We start from the raw sequence: 20,793 nt of genomic DNA on the forward strand, positions 1-20,793 counted from the left end.
TTTTAAGAAATGATTTATATTTTTTTATGCAAAATTAACTATAAATTAAGGTTTAAATACATTTTTAGTCTTTGTCATTTAGTGTTTCTATTTTTCTTTCTTGTAAATTTTTTTTTTATTTTTAGTTATTGTAAATTATTTTTGTTTTGTTTTTAGTTTTCAAGACAATTTTGATAACGCTTTTAAAAAAAACAAAATTTTATAAGAACGAAAAATAAAAAAAATACTAAATTGCAGAAACTAAAAATATATTTAAATTTTAAATAATATAATCGAATTTGAAAATCAGTCTTTTTAGTTTGATAAAATAATTAGCGGATTCAATCTCTTTAAATAAATGAATGTTTAAGTCCAACTAAGTTTTTATTAATTTTCTAAAAATAATACTTAATAATATTACATAAACTAGCTCGCATTTAAAGAATAATTTACCTTTTTATATATAAAATTTAATATTGCAAGTAATTTATGCTTGAATTAAGTGTGTGACTTTTGTTTTTGGTGAAATGAATTAAGTATGTGATGTGTCTATTCTTTTTTATTTTATTTTATTTTCACCAGTTATATAGATTTGATTCACAATTTTCAAATTTAATACAAGAAAGACTTGTTAACTACTCCAACGATAATTCACACCATCCAATAATCAATATCTATCCTTTTCCATTCTGTTTGGAAGAATTCACTCTGATAATATGAATCTGTCAAGTCCTATTTCTCTCCTTCTAGATATTTGACCAAAAATAATGCAGCTGTTAGATATAATATTCCATCAGCCATTTGTTTATTAGTCACTAATAATGGTATCAATCAACCACAGTTAAGTAATGTACCGATATTTTAATTAGCTAATAAACTAATAACAGTAGTAATTATTAAAAAACCTCCAACAACATTTTATCCAAAAAAAAACCTTCCAACACTTACTACTATTACAACCTTATTAGCCAAAATCACGCAATAGATATTTATTATTATTTTTTAAAAAAAAGAAAGTAAAATAATACTATCCTTTAGAAGAAGAAAAAAAAAAACAAAGCAAGCATGCATAAAAACAAAAAAAATAAAAATTAAAAGATAAAAAAATAAAACCAACATTTTCATCCCTCTCGGTGCTGTGTTTAGCTTCCTTCTTCTTCTTCCTCTTTCTTCTTCTTCTGCTGCACCCACAAATCAAAACCCCCCTTTTCCAACCCAATTTTTCTCCATAAACCCTAGATTCAACGAACCCGCCGACCAAGCTCGAACCTCACGTCGCAAAAAAACACTTCTTTTCCCCTCTCCGAGGTTGTCGTGTCGGAGCATAGCCATGTTGTTCCCTCGAGGAAATTGATGATTTTTCATAACATTGGGGTCTCGTTTTGCTTGTGGGGTCACCTTGAAGGAGGGAAAAGTAACGAGCTTTGGGGCTGAATCGTGGTGGGTCTGTTGAGTATGCATAGATCTGGAGCTACGATGGCGTGGAACGTGTTCAAGTTCTGCACTGCTCTGCGTGGATTGGGCTCGATCATGATCCTGTTGGTTCTTGGCGTTGTTGGTGCCACTTACTATGCTGTTGTTTTGACCAATTATGGCCCTGCTTTGTATGCTGGAGGACTTGATTCTCTTGTTGCCTTGGCAGTGTTGATCTTGTTTCATAGCTTGGTAAGCTTCTAGAGTTTCTTTTTTTATCTTGAATTTTGTGACTTTTTAGGTTTTTTGAGTTTTTCTTATTTGTTTTTATAGGAAATTCAGTGTAAGAAGGAAATTTGTTTATCAATTTGTTTGACTTTAGCTTTTTAATTAAAAGTAGCTGCAAATAGTTGTTAGTTAATAGTTCGGGATCATGATCCTTTATTTGGTTATGTGATGAGAAAGAGTGTGTTGTTTTAATGATGATACTGACGAGTGAGTTTTCTGAGAAGCAGTTGAGCATGAAGTTTGAAATGTGTATGTGGAAATTCATTTTGACTTGTGCCTAATGCTGGATGCTGGAATGCTGTTTGAAGTTATATAGTTGGTGTGATGGATTGATGAGGTGTGGTTTTTTGGTGTGTGAATGGAGTGATATTGTAATTTGGAATTTTTTCTCTTGATTTCACAGTTGGTTATGCTGTTGTGGAGTTACTTTTCTGTTGTTTTTACCGATCCGGGGAGTGTCCCTCCAAACTGGAAGCCTACAATTGATGAGGAAAGGGGAGAGGCTGATCCGTTGGTTGGGACAGAGTTTAGTAATCTGCCGTCTGATCCCAATCCACGGGTTCGGTACTGTCGGAAGTGCAATCAGCTCAAGCCGCCTCGATGCCATCATTGTTCAGTTTGTGAGTGTTGTCGCACACAGAAGTTTCTATTTTGTGTATTGCCACGTTGAGATCAAGTCATCGTAAGTAAATTTGATGTTATTTTGGCTTTATACCAGGTGGGCGCTGTGTTTTGAAGATGGACCACCATTGTGTGTGGGTAGTCAACTGTGTCGGGGCTCTAAATTACAAATATTTCCTTCTTTTCTTGGTATGGACGCCTTAGCTGAAGTTATTGTTTTATTATCTAGTTATTAGTTGTGTGAATTGTATTATTTCTGGCTTACAATGATTTTATTTGATGTCTCTGACTCACTATAGAGCTGTGCTAATAATCTTGTGATATACCCTATTTTATATTACTCACTGGGTTCAATTGTTTTTAAGTTAGAAAGTAAAAGCATTCACATACTATATTATTGCTGCCAATTGAACCAACTGTGAAATCAAGAGAAAAAATTCCAAATTATCGCTGGGTTCAATTGTAAATTTGTTCGTTTTATTTATTGCTGCCTATACAGAATCCCTTACCTTTTCTAATATGATTAAATCTTGGTGCAGTTCTACACTTTTCTTGAGACGACTCTAGTGACTGCATCCTTGCTGCCTCATTTCATAGCATTCTTTAGTGATGGAGAAATTCCTGGAACACCTGGCTCTCTTGCTACAACTTTTCTTGCTTTCGGTAGGGTCTCAGAACATGGTTCTAGGCTAGCTGTTGGTTCCATCTGCAAATTTCTATAACAGTTTTGGATTCCGTGCAGTTTTAAACCTGGCCTTTGCACTGAGCGTCTTAGGATTTCTCATCATGCACATATCTTTGGTGGCTGCTAATACGACCACTATTGAGGTAAACTTCTGCATAAAAATAAGCTAGAGAAAATTGTGATACTTGTTTGCTCCTTTGATTTGGGAAAGTAGATCCTAAATACCTTTTTAATTTACACCTAAAGAAATTGTTCCGCTCCTAGTTGAATGACACTATTTTGTTGTATATGGATTGATGAATATTTTATGATACATAAACTGTACCCTCTAGTGCAGATGTAAATACTTTGTATATGAGTGTGCTATGAAAATATTATTGTATTCTTCAACATGATGCTTTCATTGTGGTATGGCTTAGGTTAAGTCTGATCAAATTTTGTTCCTTGTGAGCAGGCATATGAGAAGAAAACTACTCCAAAATGGCGTTATGACCTTGGTCGTCGAAAAAATTTTGAGCAGGTTATATTGACTGACTTTTATTTTTTTACGTCACTTTCTTTTTAGATGTTATTTTTTGGTTGAGTTTCATGCTGACTACATAAAAATTCTTTGACAAACGGTGTTAACATCACTAGAATAAAATCCATTTATATTAACAATCTAAGCACTGATGAATAAGGGGACATGATCTTCAGTTGAGAGTTATGACAAATGATTAAGCATGCATGCATTGGAAAATAATACTTGGACACATACACACTGATTTGCGTACACTCAATTACTGTTCAAGATGCCAGTTAGTGGTTTATAATTTGAAAGCTCGTTTAAGCTTCAAAGTATCCAACACATGATCTTGCCATTTGAGTTATTGAAAGACAGTGGCATCTGTTTAAGCTTCAAAGTATCCAACACATGATCTTGCCATTTGAGTTATTGAAAGACAGTGGCATCTCTATCTAGCATAACATGAACTAGTTTTAACATATTTACCACCCATGTTTCCCCATGTGCTAGTCACAATCTAGCCAGTTGAAATTAATGTTGTAAACAAAATTTCATTCATATTTTTAGCCTACCTCTTACTAGAATGCTTTAAGCAGTGACTTAAACTAGATATTATGGCCATTTTTACGATATTTGGATGAAACAACTCCTCTTATTAGGTTTCAGCGAAAATAAACAGAAAAATTTAACTCTAGTCTTGCCAAGAAAGTATAGACACTTCAAAATGTTTGTTGCATCATGTAATTTATTTTTATTTCTTGAACCTTTGTACTACTATTATAGATAAATTTCTTGAACCCAAATAGGCTGTTGTGTGAGGGGGCATGTTAGTGATATAAAAGTATAAAACCTTTCATGTTAGATCCATTCCATTTCTAAAATAACTAGTGGACCCTATAATCTATTGTGGTGAGTCCTTGATGGACATGACAAATTGTATGCCTCTTTCCAATAAGACTGGAACTTGTTATTTAGTGTGTTTGGGTGAGTGTTAGCAAGATTGATTCTGGTAAGTGAAACAATTTATGTTTGAGTGTTTGTATTCTAAAAGCAAGATAGTAATAAAACTCAACATAAAATTTCTGATCTAATACAAAAGTTACTTTAAATCAACATCAATTTTAAATCCAGAATCAATTCTTCAACATGGTACCAAACATCAGAACATTTACCTAAAATTATTTTAGTTGTTATTTTAATGGATGACTGAACATGAAACCAAACATGCACTTAATAATTGGAGTGGATCCAAATCCTTTTTTTTGGATAGTTGGTTCATGACAAATATGCTAATAGACCATGTGAGTTGTAATATTTTTAACTTCGTCTCTGGGGTACCATGTATAATTTGGATGCTGGGGTGCTCTTATTCTGGTATTATTATTGAATAATGTATTTGGTTACATTATGATTGATGTTGCTTTGGTATGTTGCTTTGGTATCAGGTTTTTGGGATGGACAAGAAGTACTGGTTCATCCCTGCTTATTCAGACGAAGATATACGAAAGATGCCAGCTCTACAAGGTCTTGACTATCCTTCAAAACCTGACTTCGATTCCCAATAGTTCTAAAAGCTAATATATATCCACATCATGTAACAAAAGTCATGGAGACTCTCCACAACCCTCTACTTCACTCTCTAACACAATGTAGCGTGTAAGTAAATGTCGCCCCTCGTAATTCATCTGCAATGACACCTAGTATGATGTCTTTTTTTTTCTTTTCTTTTTAAAATTGTTTTCTAAAGGTGCTTGTTTCATGTTGAAATGAAGGGAGCAATGGGGGGCAGGGTGGTGTGATGCTGGTTTGAGGGGCTAATGTGTTTATGTTCCCATAATGATAGGAACTGTTTTTTGTCAAGCAATGCAATTTTCTCACCTTTCCTTTTATTCAAATTGAGTGAAATAGCAATTTTTAGTGCTGGAATTTATTCTCTAGTTGGAGACCAGTCTTTGTGAATTTTATAGATGTCAATGAGTTTGTTACTGGAGCATCTCCAATGGGGGTTTCTTAAAGAGTTTCTTAACCCTATTGGAGCAAATCTATGTGCGGAAGAGTTTATTAAAAATAAGATTTGTATTTTCTGCAAGAAACTATTTCTTAGCAATAAAAAATAATATTTATCTGATACATAACATCATAATTAAGTGAAAATAAAAAAAAATATAAAAGTGAGTTTCTGGAAGTTTTCTAGAGTTTTGTATCATTGGAATAAAATTATATATGAATTTCTTACAATAACATGACACTGTGGAAACCAAAAAAGTATTGTGGGAACTATAAAAATAACTTAAATTTACTTAAGAAATTTCCATTGTAGATGTTCTAAAATTGATGAAATTCAATCAAAATATTTTTATTGTTTATAATAGTTTCGGAAAAGAGCTATTGGGAACTTTTCTTTCATTAGTTTCTCATTTATCGTGTGGGTGATGTGTAAAATATGTTTGTACAAGGATAACTGTATTTTACGTAATAATAACTGTGGATTAAAAGTTAGAATATCGAACCAGAGACTAATTGTGTTCCCAAATAGTAAACGATATTGAACTTAATAGTTGGAGTAAATTAAGAAGAGATTGAATTACTTTTGTGATTTTAATTTTAAAAGAAAATAAGTAAAATAAGATAAATGAAAAAATTGAGTGATATTTAAAGTGATGGGAAATTATGATTCATTAGTATCAATTTCTCCCAATCTTGTTTCTAAGAAATTCCTATCCCAAGTTAATTATTAATTTTCAAAGTCACTTAAAGTGATTCATCCTCATGTTGCTCATGTCACACAAACACTTAAAAATCACTCATCTCAAAAATGCAAACTGCATAATGAATTTCCCCTGTTTAAGTACAAACTCCATTTTCTTATTTATAAACTTCTAAAGATAATTTCTTTAATTAGGCACACTATAGATATTCTGATTTGATTTTTAAAGATAATTATTTTAATTAGGCACACTATAGATAGATACTTTAATTTAATCTTTAAAAATAATTATTTTAATTAGGCATATTATAGATAAATATTCTGGTATGATTTTTAAAAATAATTACTTTAATTAAACATTCTAATATGATCTTTAAAGATAATTACTTTAATATATATACTATAGATAAATATTATGTTTAGATTTCTAAAGATAATTACTTTAATTAAATATCTAAATATAATTTTCTTAATTAAGCTCACTACTATCCATCATGACTGTTATCGAAATCCTAGTATTGAAATTTGAGATGTTGTGAAATGATGAGGGCATTCTCATTGACCATGATTGTTGTTGGAAGTTGTGACATTTTGAAATGTTACAATTTGAACATGACCCTGGTGATGTTAAACATGACCCTCTTGGAGCTGACCATAGTCGCGGTCAATTATCACGGCTGTTATCAAGTGAAAATAATATCAAATTTTGTATTTTTTAACTTTTTCACTTAATTAAGCAATTGTATTTTTTTCAAAGTAACACCTAATGTTTAAATGTGAGTTCTTCTATGAAAATATATGAAATAACACAAAAACTCACATAAAGTATAACTTAAATTATGGTTTATCGGTGAAAAATACTTTGTGAAACCAAACAAATTTCTAAAAGGAAGTAAATGATTTTTATAAATTTAATGATTACCTCATTAGTTTTAAAGACTAAAGTAAAAGTAGAGTTTCATTCTTCTTATTAAATTTTTCACTTAATCAAAGTCATAAGTTGAAATTTCGTTGTAGTCTATGTATAAAAAATTTCACCTTCATTTTCTTGTCAAGGACAGATTTTTTTATATATATAATAATAAAAAAAAACTGTCAAACACTGTTATTATAGATTTCGATTGAAGATTTAAAATTTGTCATTAACCATTTGTAACTTTCAAAAACAAAATACTTATCTCCCAATATTTTGTTTCATTGTGTTAACTAGAAAGTTAATTTTTTTATTGAATGAAAAACTAATAAAGGAACAACTCTGGTTCATGAGAAACTATTGAGCGTACCATGCACAAATCAGAGGCGGAAGGGTCAACAGTTAAACCTAATGCTTTTCTTGAAGCTAGATAGACTTGCATTTGATTAATTCACAATTTGTTTTCTGAAACTAGTATTTGTTGACAATTAGATACAAAATTAAACTCACAAATAGATACTCACTTACGTAGCAGAAGATGATAAAATGAGAGAGCAAATAAATTCTACACAAACTCACTCACACACAAGAGAGGAAGAAACTTAAATTTCACAAACTAAAATTGATTTCACTCATACTCCAAATGTTACATGATTGTGGCCTTTTATAGGCAAGCAAATGGCGGTGCAACAAAAAATAATGACAGCGCAATTCAATTAGCTATTAGTAGTTTCTACATGTTTCTTTCTAGGCGGGTGAAAAAAAAACTTGAAAGTGAAATTGCTAGCTGCTTCTCCACTCTTCCAATAGTGGTGCTATTATTTTTAAAAGCTTGATTTAAAAGCCTCCCTTAAATCAAGCTTGTATCATTCCAAGCATTTTCTTTAGCTTGTAAAATAACTTGGTCTTCAAAAGCTTCGTAAAAATATTTGTTACTTGCTCCTCAGTCGAGCAATAATTAATGTCAACTTCTTTATTTATTATTAGCTCTCCTATCTTGTGAAATCAAATATCGATGTGCTTAGATCTCATGTGAAAGATCGTATTTTTGCTCAGTGCAATCGCCAACTTATTGTTACAAAATATTTTTATAGGAGCATTGTGGTTATGATGCATCTCTTCTAAAATTCCTCTAAGTCATACTGCTTGTGTGGCACAACTAGTTGCTGCAATATATTATGCTTCCGCCGTTGAAAGTGCAACTAATGATTTTTTCTTTGAGAACCATGACACTACATTTGAACCCAGATGAAATACGTATCCTGACGTGCTTTTTCTTGTCTCCACATCTCTTGCCCAATCACTGTCTATATATCCAACCATGATTGTTCTTAGCATAAAAAATTCCATCAGTCAAAGTACCTTTGATATATCTAAGAACTCTCTTAGCTTCTTGCAGATGACTAATGAGTGGCTCCTCCATGAATATGCTAAGCAAATTGACTCCAAAGATAATATTTGGTCTTGTTGCAACCAAATATCTCGAACTTCCAATCAAACTCTTATATAGAGTTGCATCCACCCTTTTTCCTTCAACATCTCTTGTCAGCTTCAGCTTTTCTTCAACTGGTGTGGAAACAAACTTTGAATTCTCCATCTTGAATTTCTTTAGAATATCACGTGCATACTTCCTCTGGGAGATGAAAATCCCATCATCTCGCCAATTGACCTCAATGTCAAGAAAATAGGACATCAAGCCTAAATTTGTCATCTTGAAACAGCTTATCATAACCTCCCTAAATTCTACAATCAACTTTGAATTGTTGCCAATGAAGATTAGATCATCAGCATAAAGACACATAATGAGAATATCTCCAGGATCAATAGATTTGACATATAATGTGTGCTTATAAGGACATCTTTCAAAGCCATTATGAACAAACCAGGAATTGATCTTCTTATACCATGCTCTTGGTGTCTGCTTCAACCCATACAGAGCCTTCTTTAACCTGTAGAATTTGTCTTCCTTTCCTTCAACAACATATCCTGCAGGTTACTCAATGTATACTTCTTCTTCTAGAACACCATTTAAAAATGTAGATTTTACATCCATTTGATATATCTTCCAACTATTTTTGAGCCGAAGGAGAAATGATCATGTGAATAATGTTTAACCTTGCAACCAGAGCAAATACTTCAAAGTAATTCATACCTGGTGTTTGTTTATAACCTTTCACAACCAACTTTCTTTGAAGCGATCAATTTCTCCTTTAGGATTGTACTTAGTCTTGTACACCCACTTTACTCCAATTGGCCTTTTGTTTGTTGGCAAGTCCGTCAACTCTCACATGTCATTCTTCTCAATAGCATGAATCTCATCATCCATCACCTTTCTCCAATTCTTGTCACTTGAGGCTTCTTCAAAAGTAAATGGATTACAGTTTGCAAATAAAGCAAAATTGATAATCTCTTCATAAGATGGATGTTTATCATTAACATGACACAATCTTGCAATCTACTTGGGGGTTAAGGATTCCTCCATAGCCTCCTAGATGATTTTGGCTTATCAGGTGTTGGATCTAGCAGCCATTCATCATTTTCTTCATTGTTGTCAACAATCACCATTTGCTCCTGTTGAGACTTTGAAGACCAATCCCACATGCCTTTCTCGTCAAACGTCACATCTCTGTTGATAATTACCGCCATTGTCTCTGGATTATAAAGCTTGAAGGCTTTTGACTTAGTGTTGTAGCCAGTGAAAATACATTTTTCTCCTTTATCGTCCAATTTCTTCCTGAGTTGATCTAAAACATGTACATATGCTATACACCCAAAAACTTTAAGATGTCTGATTGATGGTCACCTTCCACTCCAGGTTTCTTCTAATGTCTTGTCACGAACAGTTTTAGTTGGGCACCTATTCAAAATGTAGACAATGGTTTAGGCATTTTCTTGGCCTTCAATATGCACCTCACCATATTCGTGATTATTCTATTCTTCCTTTCAGCTACTCCATTCTGTTGAGGCATGTATCTTGTTGTTAATTGATGTTGAATTCCATGCTGTTGAAAGAAAGTTTTGTAGGCGAGATATTCTTGTCCTCTGTCAGTTTAGAGTACTTTGATTTTGCACCCATTTTGCTTCTCTACGAATGCCTTAAACGTCTTGAAAGCATCACAAGCTTCTGATTTCTACTTCAAGAAATATACCCATGTCTTTCTACTAAAGTCATCGATGAAAGTGATAAAGTACCTGCTACCTCCAGGTGTTGGAATCTCAACTAAGCACAAATATGAGTGAATTATCTCAAGCAGCTTTCTTGCCCTCCAAGATTTTCCGGTTGAAAATGAATCTCTATGCTTCTTTCCAATTTCACATGTCTCGTACACTCCGTTAGGAACATTCACAACAGGAAACTAGAAACAAGTTCTTTTCTTGATAGATAATTTAATTCGGAAAAGTGAAAATTGCCAAAGCACATATGCCATAACCAATCATCATTTGGAACAAATGAACTTAAGCAAGAAAGCTTTTCATGATGAATTTTTAAAGGGAATAGGTCGTTAGGAGTCATCTTTACCTTGGCGACGAATCTTCCATTTTTATCAATCAACATGCAGTAGCCCTCATGAATCTTCATGTTAAAACCTTTCTTTGATAGTTGTCCCATACTTAATAAGTTATGATGGATCAGGAGCATAGAAAACATTAGAGATGAAATTTTTTGAACCATCCTCCAACGTGATCGTGATTTGGCCTTTTCCCAAAATAAGAATGTTTGCATTGTTTCCAAATTTGACGATAGATTTTACCATTTCGTCTAAAGAAGAAAATAACTCCTTCCCACACATGATTACTACAACCAGTATCTAAATACAAGATATTTTCATCCTCATGAAAATTATTACTACCTAAAAAATAAACTTTGTTGGGCATTAGAATTCTCACTCGGATTTTGACTTTCTATAATGTTTGCTTGTTGTTTGAGTCTATAGTCTGCAACGCTATGCCCAAACATTCCGTTGTTGAAGCAATTAAAATTCGCCTAACCTTGGTAATTGTTTCCTTGATCTTGTCCTTGGTTTACTGTACCAAAAAAATTACATGCAACTCTTCCTTCGTTAGAAGCTCCATTGTTAAAATTTACTTAGCCTTTGGCTTCTACTCCTTGATTGGATTCAGCTACATTCACTTGACTCTTCAATGCATCTTCACTTACTTTTCCTGTCTTATCCAAAATTCTACTCACGTGGCTTTCGATACTACCCTGCAACTTTGCTACAGTCACAGTATTTGTGGGAATCGATTATCATAGTCACCACATGATCGTACTTCATTGGCATGGTGCGTAGAATTTTATCTACCACCTTGTTGTCTAGGATGTCCTCTTCGTACACCCTCATCTTATTGACAATATCTGTAATACATGAAAAATATTGTTCTACAAATTTAGAGTCGAATATTTCGTACCTTTCATATTCTCCTCTTCGTAGAGATTGCAACTTCGACTTCTAAACCTTTTCTACTCCCTTGTAAGACAACTTCAAGATATCCCATGCTTCTTTTGTTGTTTTGGCATTCACGATTTTTTCAAAAATTGAAAAATCTACTCATTGTTGAATTTGCGACAACGCAAACTAGTCTGTTCTCCGAGTGGTATCATCAGTTCCTTCAACAAGTCTCATCTCAACAAAACTCCAAAGATTTTGAACTCTCAAATGTGTTCTCATCAAAGCCACCCAATAGTAAAAATCTAATTTCCTATCTAGTTTAGGACCATACCAAACAATATTATAATAGGTAGTCATGTGTTTCTCAAGTGTATCAACTCTCTATTTTTTAACACAAAGTGAGAACACTCTTGTTCCTTACACACTCACTATTTTTTTTATTTCACTACTACCAAAGCTTTCTAGCTCTTATACCAATTGGTGACAATTGGACATAAAATTAAACTCACAAACACACCCACTTACACAACCGAAGATAACATGAAAGAGCAAATAAATTTTATACAAATTCACTCACACACAAGGGAGGAAAAAACTTGAATTTCACAAACTAAAATTGATTTCACTCATACTCCAAATGTTACATGATTGTGGCCTTTTATAGGCAAACAAACGGTGATGCAACAAAAAATCATGGTGGTGTAATCCAATTAGCTAACATGTTTCTTTCTAGGTGGATGGAGAAAAATCTTAAATGTAAAGTTGCTAGCAGCTTCTCCATTCTTCCAATAGTAGTGCTATTATTTTCAAAAGCTTGATTGAAATATTTTTTTTAACTGACAGTATTTGATTCTTAAAAGGTTTTCTATGCAAGTTAGTCTTTTGAAAAATGAAGTTGTTAATGTTTACAAGTAGATAACTTGGTATGGTAAATTTGGGAGCATTTAATACTTGGAGGGATTAATTTGTATTGAAACAAAATAAATATTACTTTTATGGATCCTATTGTATATCAATTCAGAAACTTATACACGAAGGAAAGTGTGAGACATCATTATGAACGGGCCCCATGTGTATAAATTAAATCGTTAAAAGAATTTTATTTAATTTAATTTTAGCTTAGTGTTTGCTAATTTAAATTTTATCTGACTTAATGCAGACTTAGCCGCTGAAAATACAAAGGTCTTTATTTTTCTTTTTAAGTTTGAGAATTCAAATTTAAAAAAGAATGAACTCAAGAATTCGCTCTTTTAGTGGTTGATTGATTAATGCGGTGCTTTTTTATAAACTACTTATCAAAATGAGTTTGATTTGAAACAAAATACTGGCATGGAATTATATTGAACTACTGACAGTTATTTTCTGGTCATTTTTAGCGGTTTTTGTCACAAGATTAGTATATATATTTTTTTGAAGAGCATATAAATTAATATTAAAAAATAGTATAATCGTAAACAGTATGTACATACGACTCATCTAAATATTCTCTTCACAGTCACCCATCGGAATTTTCCTTTATGTTTCGCCGATCCCTAATCTGTCCTACCCTATTTAGATTATTTTATAAAATTAAGCAGTTAGTTCTAGACTATTTGAAAACTTTTAAATAGATTATTCTTCATTTATTTATTTTTAATTAAGTTCATAAATTAAAAAGAAGACTTAAATACATTTTTATTCTTGTAATTTAATATTTTTTTCATTTTCAACCTTACAAATTTTTTATTTTGTTTTAGTGCTTATAAAATATGATTTTTTTATTTTTTATATTAGATGACATTTTTTTTTCATTGTTTAAAATATTTTTCTTTTACCATTCAAAGTGTTATCTAAAATATTTTAGAAACGAAAATTAAAACAAACACATTTTATAATAACTAAAACAAAAAAAAATATTTACAGGGACAAAAATAAAATAAAAAAACGTTAAATTACATTATTTTTTTTTAACCTTTAAAAAACAATTTCCTAAAATTAGTTCATGATAAAATCTTCCCAAAATTGACAATTTATAAGAAATTTTAAGATCTTATAAACTTTACTATAAAAATTTACATTATTATTATTATTATTATTATTATTATTATTATTATTATTTTTATTTTAATTAGAAAACCTTCCTAAAAATTCTCAAATAATTCACGATTTTTTTCAAGTTATCCCAATTTGGTGAATTTGATAATCTAAAAAATGTGTGCCTCATGATAAAGGTATTTAAAAATTGAATCCATGAAGAGAAACAGAGAGGGCGCCAGAAGGTTCTAGTTTACGTAAATCTAACGTAAATTAAAATCCACGTGTCCTTCCTTCCGTGTCGTGTCTCTACCATATAAATTGGTCCCTTTTTACATAGTTTCAATTCATAGGACGTTGTTTTGTTCTGCCTTCTTCTCTCCCTCGATTCAATTCAATTCTCATCATATTCCTCAGGTAACCTCATCGTATAATGTATTATTATTCGTTTTGTGCGTTCAAATCAATTGCATTTCAAATTGTTCTACTTTTCACTATAACTTGAAGCGTTGATAGCCCTTTTATTTATTCTTTATTGAGCCACATTTCTCTAGTCTAGACGTGACAACAATTCCATGAAGATAAATTATGAGATATGCTAATATGTTGTGATAATTTTTCTGAATTCTTGTTTCTTAAAACTTGTTTATGAGTTATGGTCATTGAATAGTATTATATGTTTTAGTTTAATGTTATGGCCCAAATTATTGAATGAACTTTTTATTGAAATTTATGTGATTTTTTTTTTTTTGGATTCTTCTTTTTGTGAAGATTTAGATAAAGAAGATGCAGAAGGGTAGAGAAGTTCGAGATAATAACATTTTTGAACCAAGAGGATTTGGAGATTTTGGGGGCTTTGGATTTCATAGAAGTATGATGCCAAGTCTTTTTGGAGACAGGGACCCATTTGATGATCCCTTTTTCACTGATCCATTTGATAGCTTGTTTGGTCCAAGTTCTGCATCAAGAGCAATGCAGAAGACAAATAGAGAAAAAGGAATAGTTATAGAAGAATTAGACTCTGATGATGAGGGGGGTGATAACGGCCCTGAAATTGGAGACAAAGATTTTGATAAGAAAAAATCTAAATCGACCATGGAACCATCGGTTGAGCATCCAGATGATGATGTTGATGGTAATGTTCTCTTTCTGTTCATGTTTTATATTGTTCTATTATTGTTAGGTTTTTCTGAGGTTTTAAATTGCGGTTATGGCCATGTTTTTGTTAGAAAATTGCCGACAAATTTTGTTGATGTGGCCACAATTGTGGTTGTGTAGAAATTTTAAGGTTAACTTAGTGGTTGAAGAGAGAAGGGGAAGGAAGAGGTTGTGGATTTGAATCCCTCCCACTGATATTCTAACATAAAAGCTAACAATTAACATTTGTCGACAAAAAAAAAAAAAAGAAACAATTGTGGTTGCTTGTGGTCACAAATAATCCTGAAACCTTGACCTTGATGTTATTGCTGAAATTGCAGTCAAAGCCGCTTTTTGAAATTCCATTAACTTGCTTGTGGATTCATGGCCAGTTTTCAACAAAGGTAAAGGAGGAAGGAGGGTTATGTTAGACTCTTAACAGTCAATGTAAAATTCGAAAATTTAAAAATTTGTCCTTTTAACTGAGTCAAATAATAGTGTAATTTATGTAGTAAATTTTACTTGGTGAGATAAGGTTTGCTGTTGTTGTATTATTAGGTATTTTGATTAACTTTTTTTATTTGCTTTACTTATATAAGTATTGCTTTGTGTGATTGCTAGCAGAGAGGAAGAACAGTGATATAACTTACAAGAATGACCATTACATGGTGGAACCCTTGAAAGCTCGCAAGTTTTCTTTTCAGACCAGCAGAGTAACATATGGCGGAATAGATGGTGCATACTATACATCTACTAGAACCAGAAGGATGGGGGCTAATGGGGTATGAGACTTCCTTTTACTGTTAACTGTTCTTGGGATTATGGTTACAATGTGTTGTTATTATTAGTAGTAGTACTATTATTTGCTCTAATTCTATCTTTGTGAATCAGGAGTTAATGGAGGAAAACAAAGAAGGTGACACAACAACAGGCCAGGCTACACATAGAATCACCAGAGGAATCCATGACAAGGTGTGTATATCTGATTGATCTAAGAAATAATAATGCACCTCTGTTTTATGCTGTAACTAATGTTAAGTGTTAATTAAGGTAGACAAAAAAGAGTCATTAAACATATTATGCTTGCAGCAAACTTGTTGACTCATAGTTGTTTGATATTGGCTTTTTTTCTTCTTGAATTAAGAATAAAACAAAACCTCCTATCAAAAAAGAGAATGTTATTATGGTCAGATTTTTGTCCTGCTGTCTAACTTCCTGGGCCGGCCCAATGGTGAGATGGGCCAAAAGTAAATTTAAAGGGAAAATTGTTTACTTTAAAAGAAAGAGCTATATGTTGGGCCTTTTTCTAACACACGTTATATTTTTGTCAACATATGTGACCTTTTGTACTTTATAAAAACCAATAAGACATTTTTTTGTTGGCAGACCTAAAGCCCAAAGAATAGGCTTTAGTTGCTTTACCCTTGGGCTGACCATGCTAACTTCTGTGTTAACATGAAAGGAAATGTAGAATTTATTTTTAAAATAGAAATTAAGCTTGTTTACCATGAATGTAGGGTCATTCAGTTTTGAGGAAGCTTGACTCAGATGGTAAGGTTGATATCACACAGACACTCCACAATCTTAATGAAGGTTTGTTCATGCTGGTTTATCTGATTATTAGTTTGGCAGTATCTAGAGAGGTATAATTTTTTTTCTATTCAATATTGATGTATTTTTTAATATTCCAGATGAGCTTGCAGGATTTGAAGAAGCATGGAAAGGAAATAATATGGCAGAATTGCCAGGATATGATGTGCATATGAAGGAGGGTAAGCTTTCATATTTTTCCCTCTTAGTCAACAAGTATCCTGCCTAACCTGTGCTCAATATAGTTTCTTTTTGTCTCAAACTTCTTCTGTTTTTTTGAAAGTGCTAGTTCAACTTCAGAAGTTTCTTGACAAACATCTTGTTTGCTAACATGGGAAGATTATGATTTTTGTATTGTTATATGCTCAATATTTATGAAACTTTGGTTTTTAACAGTGCCGAATGATGTTGTGTGATCTTGTAGTTGACCTGACCTAGTGGAATAAGGCTTTGTTGTTGTTGTTGTTGTATTGATATTTGATATTGATATGATAATCTGAGGCTGAAATCATGATGCAAAATAACTTGAACTTAATTTACATTGCCATTTTCAGTCAATGCAGAGGGGATATTGGTTTGATGAGCTCTTACAATTGATTATATAGATGTTACCCTATGCTTTTCTATAAAAGGAAAACTAGTAAACGGCATTTTAAAGCATTCTGAGTGAATTTTTTATTGCCATCTTCCTGTTCACAGATGAAATGTTTCAATGTCAATTTTCAAAATTTAATAATTGTATTTATGCAATGGTTTGCTCCATCAGAAAATAACAAAGCTTGCACAAGGTCAATGAATAATTGAATAATGGTTTGATTGATTTGTCTCTTCTTAAGTTAATTGGATAAAGTATTTCATATCGTCTGCATGGATAGAGAAATCCTGACCACCGTGCTGCAGGATAGTTATAAGTATAATGTTTTGGCAAAGTAAAATTTTCCATCTTTGTTTTGAATTGTTTTGGCACAATTTTATGTGATCTCTCCTACAACTGGTAAAAGGTTTGACAATGCATGTGGCTCTCACACTTGGTGGGGTCTGAAGAAGGTAGATGTACACAGCCTTATCCACAAGTAGAGAGGATGTTTCCTATATTTGAACTAAGGACTTCTCTAGGTCACATGGCAGCAAACCAACAACCTTACTAAGGTTCTCCCTCCACATAGGATCTACACATCCCTCTTCTTTGCCAATATTTAGTGTTGATTTTATAGCATAGTTAAACATTTTTCGTTTGCAACATCCCTTTTTGAGCCAAACATAGATGGACTGTTCTCATAACCATTCATCTTTTGAGTATTTCTCATACATATTTTGATTCATTCCAGTCAAAGACAAATACCGGGAGTTTACAACTCATACACCTTGCTCAATCAATTAAGTTAAATCCCTTGGTATTTCTCACATATATATTGCTACTTGTGTGCCATATAGAAATATTGTACTTAAATGTTCAATTCTTTGGCATCAGACTGTGTATGTTGAGAGTGGCTAGTACTGGCATTACAATCTGAGTGTGAAAAGGTGATAATGGCATAGCATGTTTTATAACCAGGCTACAGCATTTGAGCAATCAAAGTCGTGTTGGTGCATACTAATGTTAACAAGTTCTGTGCTTTATGTTTTATTAATCTAGTTCTATTTCTTCCCCACATTATGCTACTAAGCACACCCTATTTACAGATCATATGTTTAGTCATGCAAGTTTAGTAGTATACTAGCGTACCCATACTAGCGTACCCCAGTATCGAGGCAAGGATACGGATAAGGCTACATACAATTACCCTTTCCCATACCTTTGTTTAGCGAGGAGTTTCCGGACACTGCAATACGCAAGTATGCTAATAAACTTGTATGACTAAACATATGATCTGTAAATGGAGTGTGCTTATTAGAGTTGTCTACTTATTGATCACAGACAACACATCCCATGGTTGTTTAATTTGTATGTCAATCTTTCAAAATATACATGTAAAACCATTGTTTCATACAACTGATTTTTAACATGGAAATGTTTAATTAAATATTGTCCGAGCTTAGAGCACAACAACGTTGCAGATTCTAGCAGTGGCAAGCAGCAGAACAGAAACCAGGTTTGGCCACTTCAGTATTTGGAGGCAGCAAGAATATCGAGAGGATTGCCATCGAACTATGATGCAGGAACCAATTCCGGGGGCAGAACAAAGAAAGTTGTTAGAATCAATATTGAGTGAATATTAGGATTATGTGGTTGATTGCTTCCCATTGTGTTTGTAAATGCAGAATTGAGGTGTGCTTTGGTGTCTTGGTTAGGCTTATGCTGCTCAATTAAGACTTGAGAGCATTGTGATTTCTTTGGCTATAAAACTTCCATTGTACTATAATAAATTGTAACCATTTTAAATCTTGAGTTTACCTGGTTTTTAATTTGCACATATGTCTTGGTAGCCTTTTGTGTCACCATGTAAACTATGCCATGTAAAATAAGTCTAAATACTAGTATCAGTAGACATGAAAATGGTCCTTTCGAAATCGTTGTGTCAAGGTTTTTATTTTTATTTTTATTCAACATGTCTAATTTATGGGACCTTGCAGCCCGGAATCCAAGCTATCAGAGAATTATTTAATTTTTGTGAAAATGGTCCTTTCGAAAACGTTGGATAAGGCAATTTAATTTTTTTCATATATAAAATTTTAATTTTATATTTTAAATAAATAAAATTTTAATATTAAATTTTATAGAAAAAAAACACGATCTAATTTTCAAACACATTAGTTTACTCACAAAGTTCAAAAATATAATTCACTCTTCTACATTTTATGGATCATCATATCCTTTTTGGTCTTGCGTTTTAGGAGAAGACGCTTTTGATATATGATTTGGGGTTTTTTTTCTTGAAAATAATCTTGTGTTTGGATCAAGAATTTCAAAATTTTAAAAAATTTGAAATGGTTAGAATTTGAATTGTTTTAATTTTAATTTTTTTCATTTTTTAAATGCTTTGTTTGGATAAATTAATTCAAATTTCTTTAATTTTAAATTCTTTGTTTTGATAAGGCAATTCAATTTTCACCATATGAAATTCTAATTTTATATTTTAAATAGATAAAATTTTAATATTAAACTTTATAGAAAAGAAACACGATCTAATTTTAAAACATTAATTAAAAAATATTTTTTAATTTTTAATAATTTAAAAATATAAAATATTGATAATTTTAACTAGGGTTGTTTTGTCTTATCACAACTAGTAATGTTTTTCAACCGATATCAATTAAGATTATTTTTCGGTTGACATTAAATATGTTTTATTTTGTTAAAGTATGTCAAGAATATTTGTGTCAGCTTACGTCAATCGGAGTTATTTTTCGGCTAACGATGGTTGTCTATTTTTTGTCGATGTTGGTTAGGTTTTTTTTACCAATGTCGTCTAGGATTTGGTTGGTCAAGATCGGCTAAGGCCTTTTCGAATGACATTGACCCAGACTATTTTTAGCCGACTACGGCTTGAGATTTTTTGGTTGATGTCTTCTAGGGATTTTTCAGTTGATAAATAGCCCTTACTAACCAACATCGGCCTTAAAAACCCTAGTAGATGTTGACAGAAAACTCTATCCAACATTGGCTAAAAAATAGCTTGGTCGATATCAACCAATAAAACCTACCCGACCTCGACTGAAAAGCATCACTGGTCAATGTTGACCGAAAAATCCCTAGTCTAAGTTGGCTAAAAAATAACCCTAATCAATGTCGAACAAAAAATCCTAGCCAACATTGGTTATAAAATAACCATGGCTGATGTTGACTAAAACATAACTCTGATCAATGTTGACAAAAAAATTCTAGTGGATGTCGACTGAAAGAACCTAGTCGATATCGACTAAAAATAGTCATGCCTGATGTCGGTCAAAAATACCTAATTGGTGTTAGCAAAAAAAATCTTAACCAACATCAACCAAAAAACCCTAGTTGATGTGGTTAAGAAATAACTCTGGATGACGTTAGTAGAAAACCCTAGTCGATGTCAGCAAAAATAAGAAAAATTTACTGTAGGGGGTTGCTTTTAAAAACAATTTACGAAAGAGGGTCTCTTTTAAAATAAATTGCAAGGGGGGTCTCTTCTGTACGTGGGTGCCGCCATTGACACTGGCGGGAAGCTTGAACCACCAGTGACAATGGCGGGATAGGGGGTGTCGTAGGAGAGAGGATGGGGTACCGTCATTGGTGTTAGCGGGACGTGCCAACGTGGACAGTCCCGCCATTGGCACCTGTGGGACACTGATCTCGCTAAAAGCATGCCGCCAATAAGAATGGCGGGACATGCCAATAATTTGACATATGTATAAGTTTATTTATTCAAATTTACATAAAAAAAAATATTCTGTTGTTTATGAAAAATACAAAAAAATGCTTAATTAATAAAATAGTATCTCAACAGTACAATCATGCATAGACACTTTAGTCTTTAAAATAGTGAACGTGTACTAATTTATTCCTTAAGAAATTATTAATAACCTATACTTATAGTCTTGATAGAATATTTAGTCTCCTTTTTTTTCTCATAAATTAAA

General features: G+C 32.3%; 2 protein-coding genes across 4 annotated transcripts; both read left to right on the top strand.

The window, feature by feature from the left end:
- Positions 1–1,084: 1,084 nt before the first annotated feature.
- On the top strand, positions 1,085–5,437 carry LOC114405875 (probable protein S-acyltransferase 14). Its single transcript, XM_028368391.1, has 7 exons — positions 1,085–1,644; positions 2,084–2,300; positions 2,399–2,490; positions 2,841–2,964; positions 3,044–3,129; positions 3,441–3,506; positions 4,937–5,437. Exons 1-7 carry the CDS (start codon positions 1,435–1,437, stop codon positions 5,054–5,056), a joined length of 915 nt encoding a protein of 304 aa, XP_028224192.1. The 5' UTR covers positions 1,085–1,434; the 3' UTR covers positions 5,057–5,437.
- An 8,392-nt stretch (positions 5,438–13,829) lies between these two features.
- Positions 13,830–18,753, top strand: LOC114405876. Of its 3 annotated transcripts, none has more exons than XM_028368395.1 (7): positions 13,830–13,932; positions 14,287–14,650; positions 15,277–15,434; positions 15,544–15,624; positions 16,170–16,245; positions 16,344–16,424; positions 18,301–18,753. In XM_028368395.1, the coding sequence occupies exons 2-7, from the start codon at positions 14,302–14,304 to the stop codon at positions 18,453–18,455; spliced, it is 900 nt and encodes a 299-aa protein (XP_028224196.1). In that variant the 5' UTR covers positions 13,830–13,932; positions 14,287–14,301; the 3' UTR covers positions 18,456–18,753. The 3 variants fall into 3 exon arrangements, with proteins under 3 accessions (XP_028224196.1, XP_028224194.1, XP_028224195.1); XM_028368393.1 differs by having other exon boundaries at positions 18,283–18,658; XM_028368394.1 differs by having other exon boundaries at positions 13,866–13,932; positions 14,293–14,650; positions 18,283–18,753.
- The last annotated feature ends 2,040 nt before the right edge of the window (positions 18,754–20,793 follow it).

This window comes from Glycine soja, chromosome 3 (assembly GCF_004193775.1).
Source record: "Glycine soja cultivar W05 chromosome 3, ASM419377v2, whole genome shotgun sequence".
NCBI lineage: Eukaryota > Viridiplantae > Streptophyta > Magnoliopsida > Fabales > Fabaceae > Glycine > Glycine soja.

Coding starts and splice junctions, on each gene's coding strand:
- LOC114405875 (XM_028368391.1), top strand. CDS start 1,435: ATGCATAGATCTGGAGCTACGATGGCGTGGAACGTGTTCAAGTTCTGC. Junction 2,301..2,398: donor ATGCCATCATTGTTCAGTTT/GTGAGTGTTGTC, acceptor GCTTTATACCAG/GTGGGCGCTGTGTTTTGAAG. Junction 2,965..3,043: donor TACAACTTTTCTTGCTTTCG/GTAGGGTCTCAG, acceptor GATTCCGTGCAG/TTTTAAACCTGGCCTTTGCA.
- LOC114405876 (XM_028368393.1), top strand. CDS start 14,302: ATGCAGAAGGGTAGAGAAGTTCGAGATAATAACATTTTTGAACCAAGA. Junction 15,625..16,169: donor CCAGAGGAATCCATGACAAG/GTGTGTATATCT, acceptor CCATGAATGTAG/GGTCATTCAGTTTTGAGGAA. Junction 16,246..16,343: donor ACTCCACAATCTTAATGAAG/GTTTGTTCATGC, acceptor TTAATATTCCAG/ATGAGCTTGCAGGATTTGAA.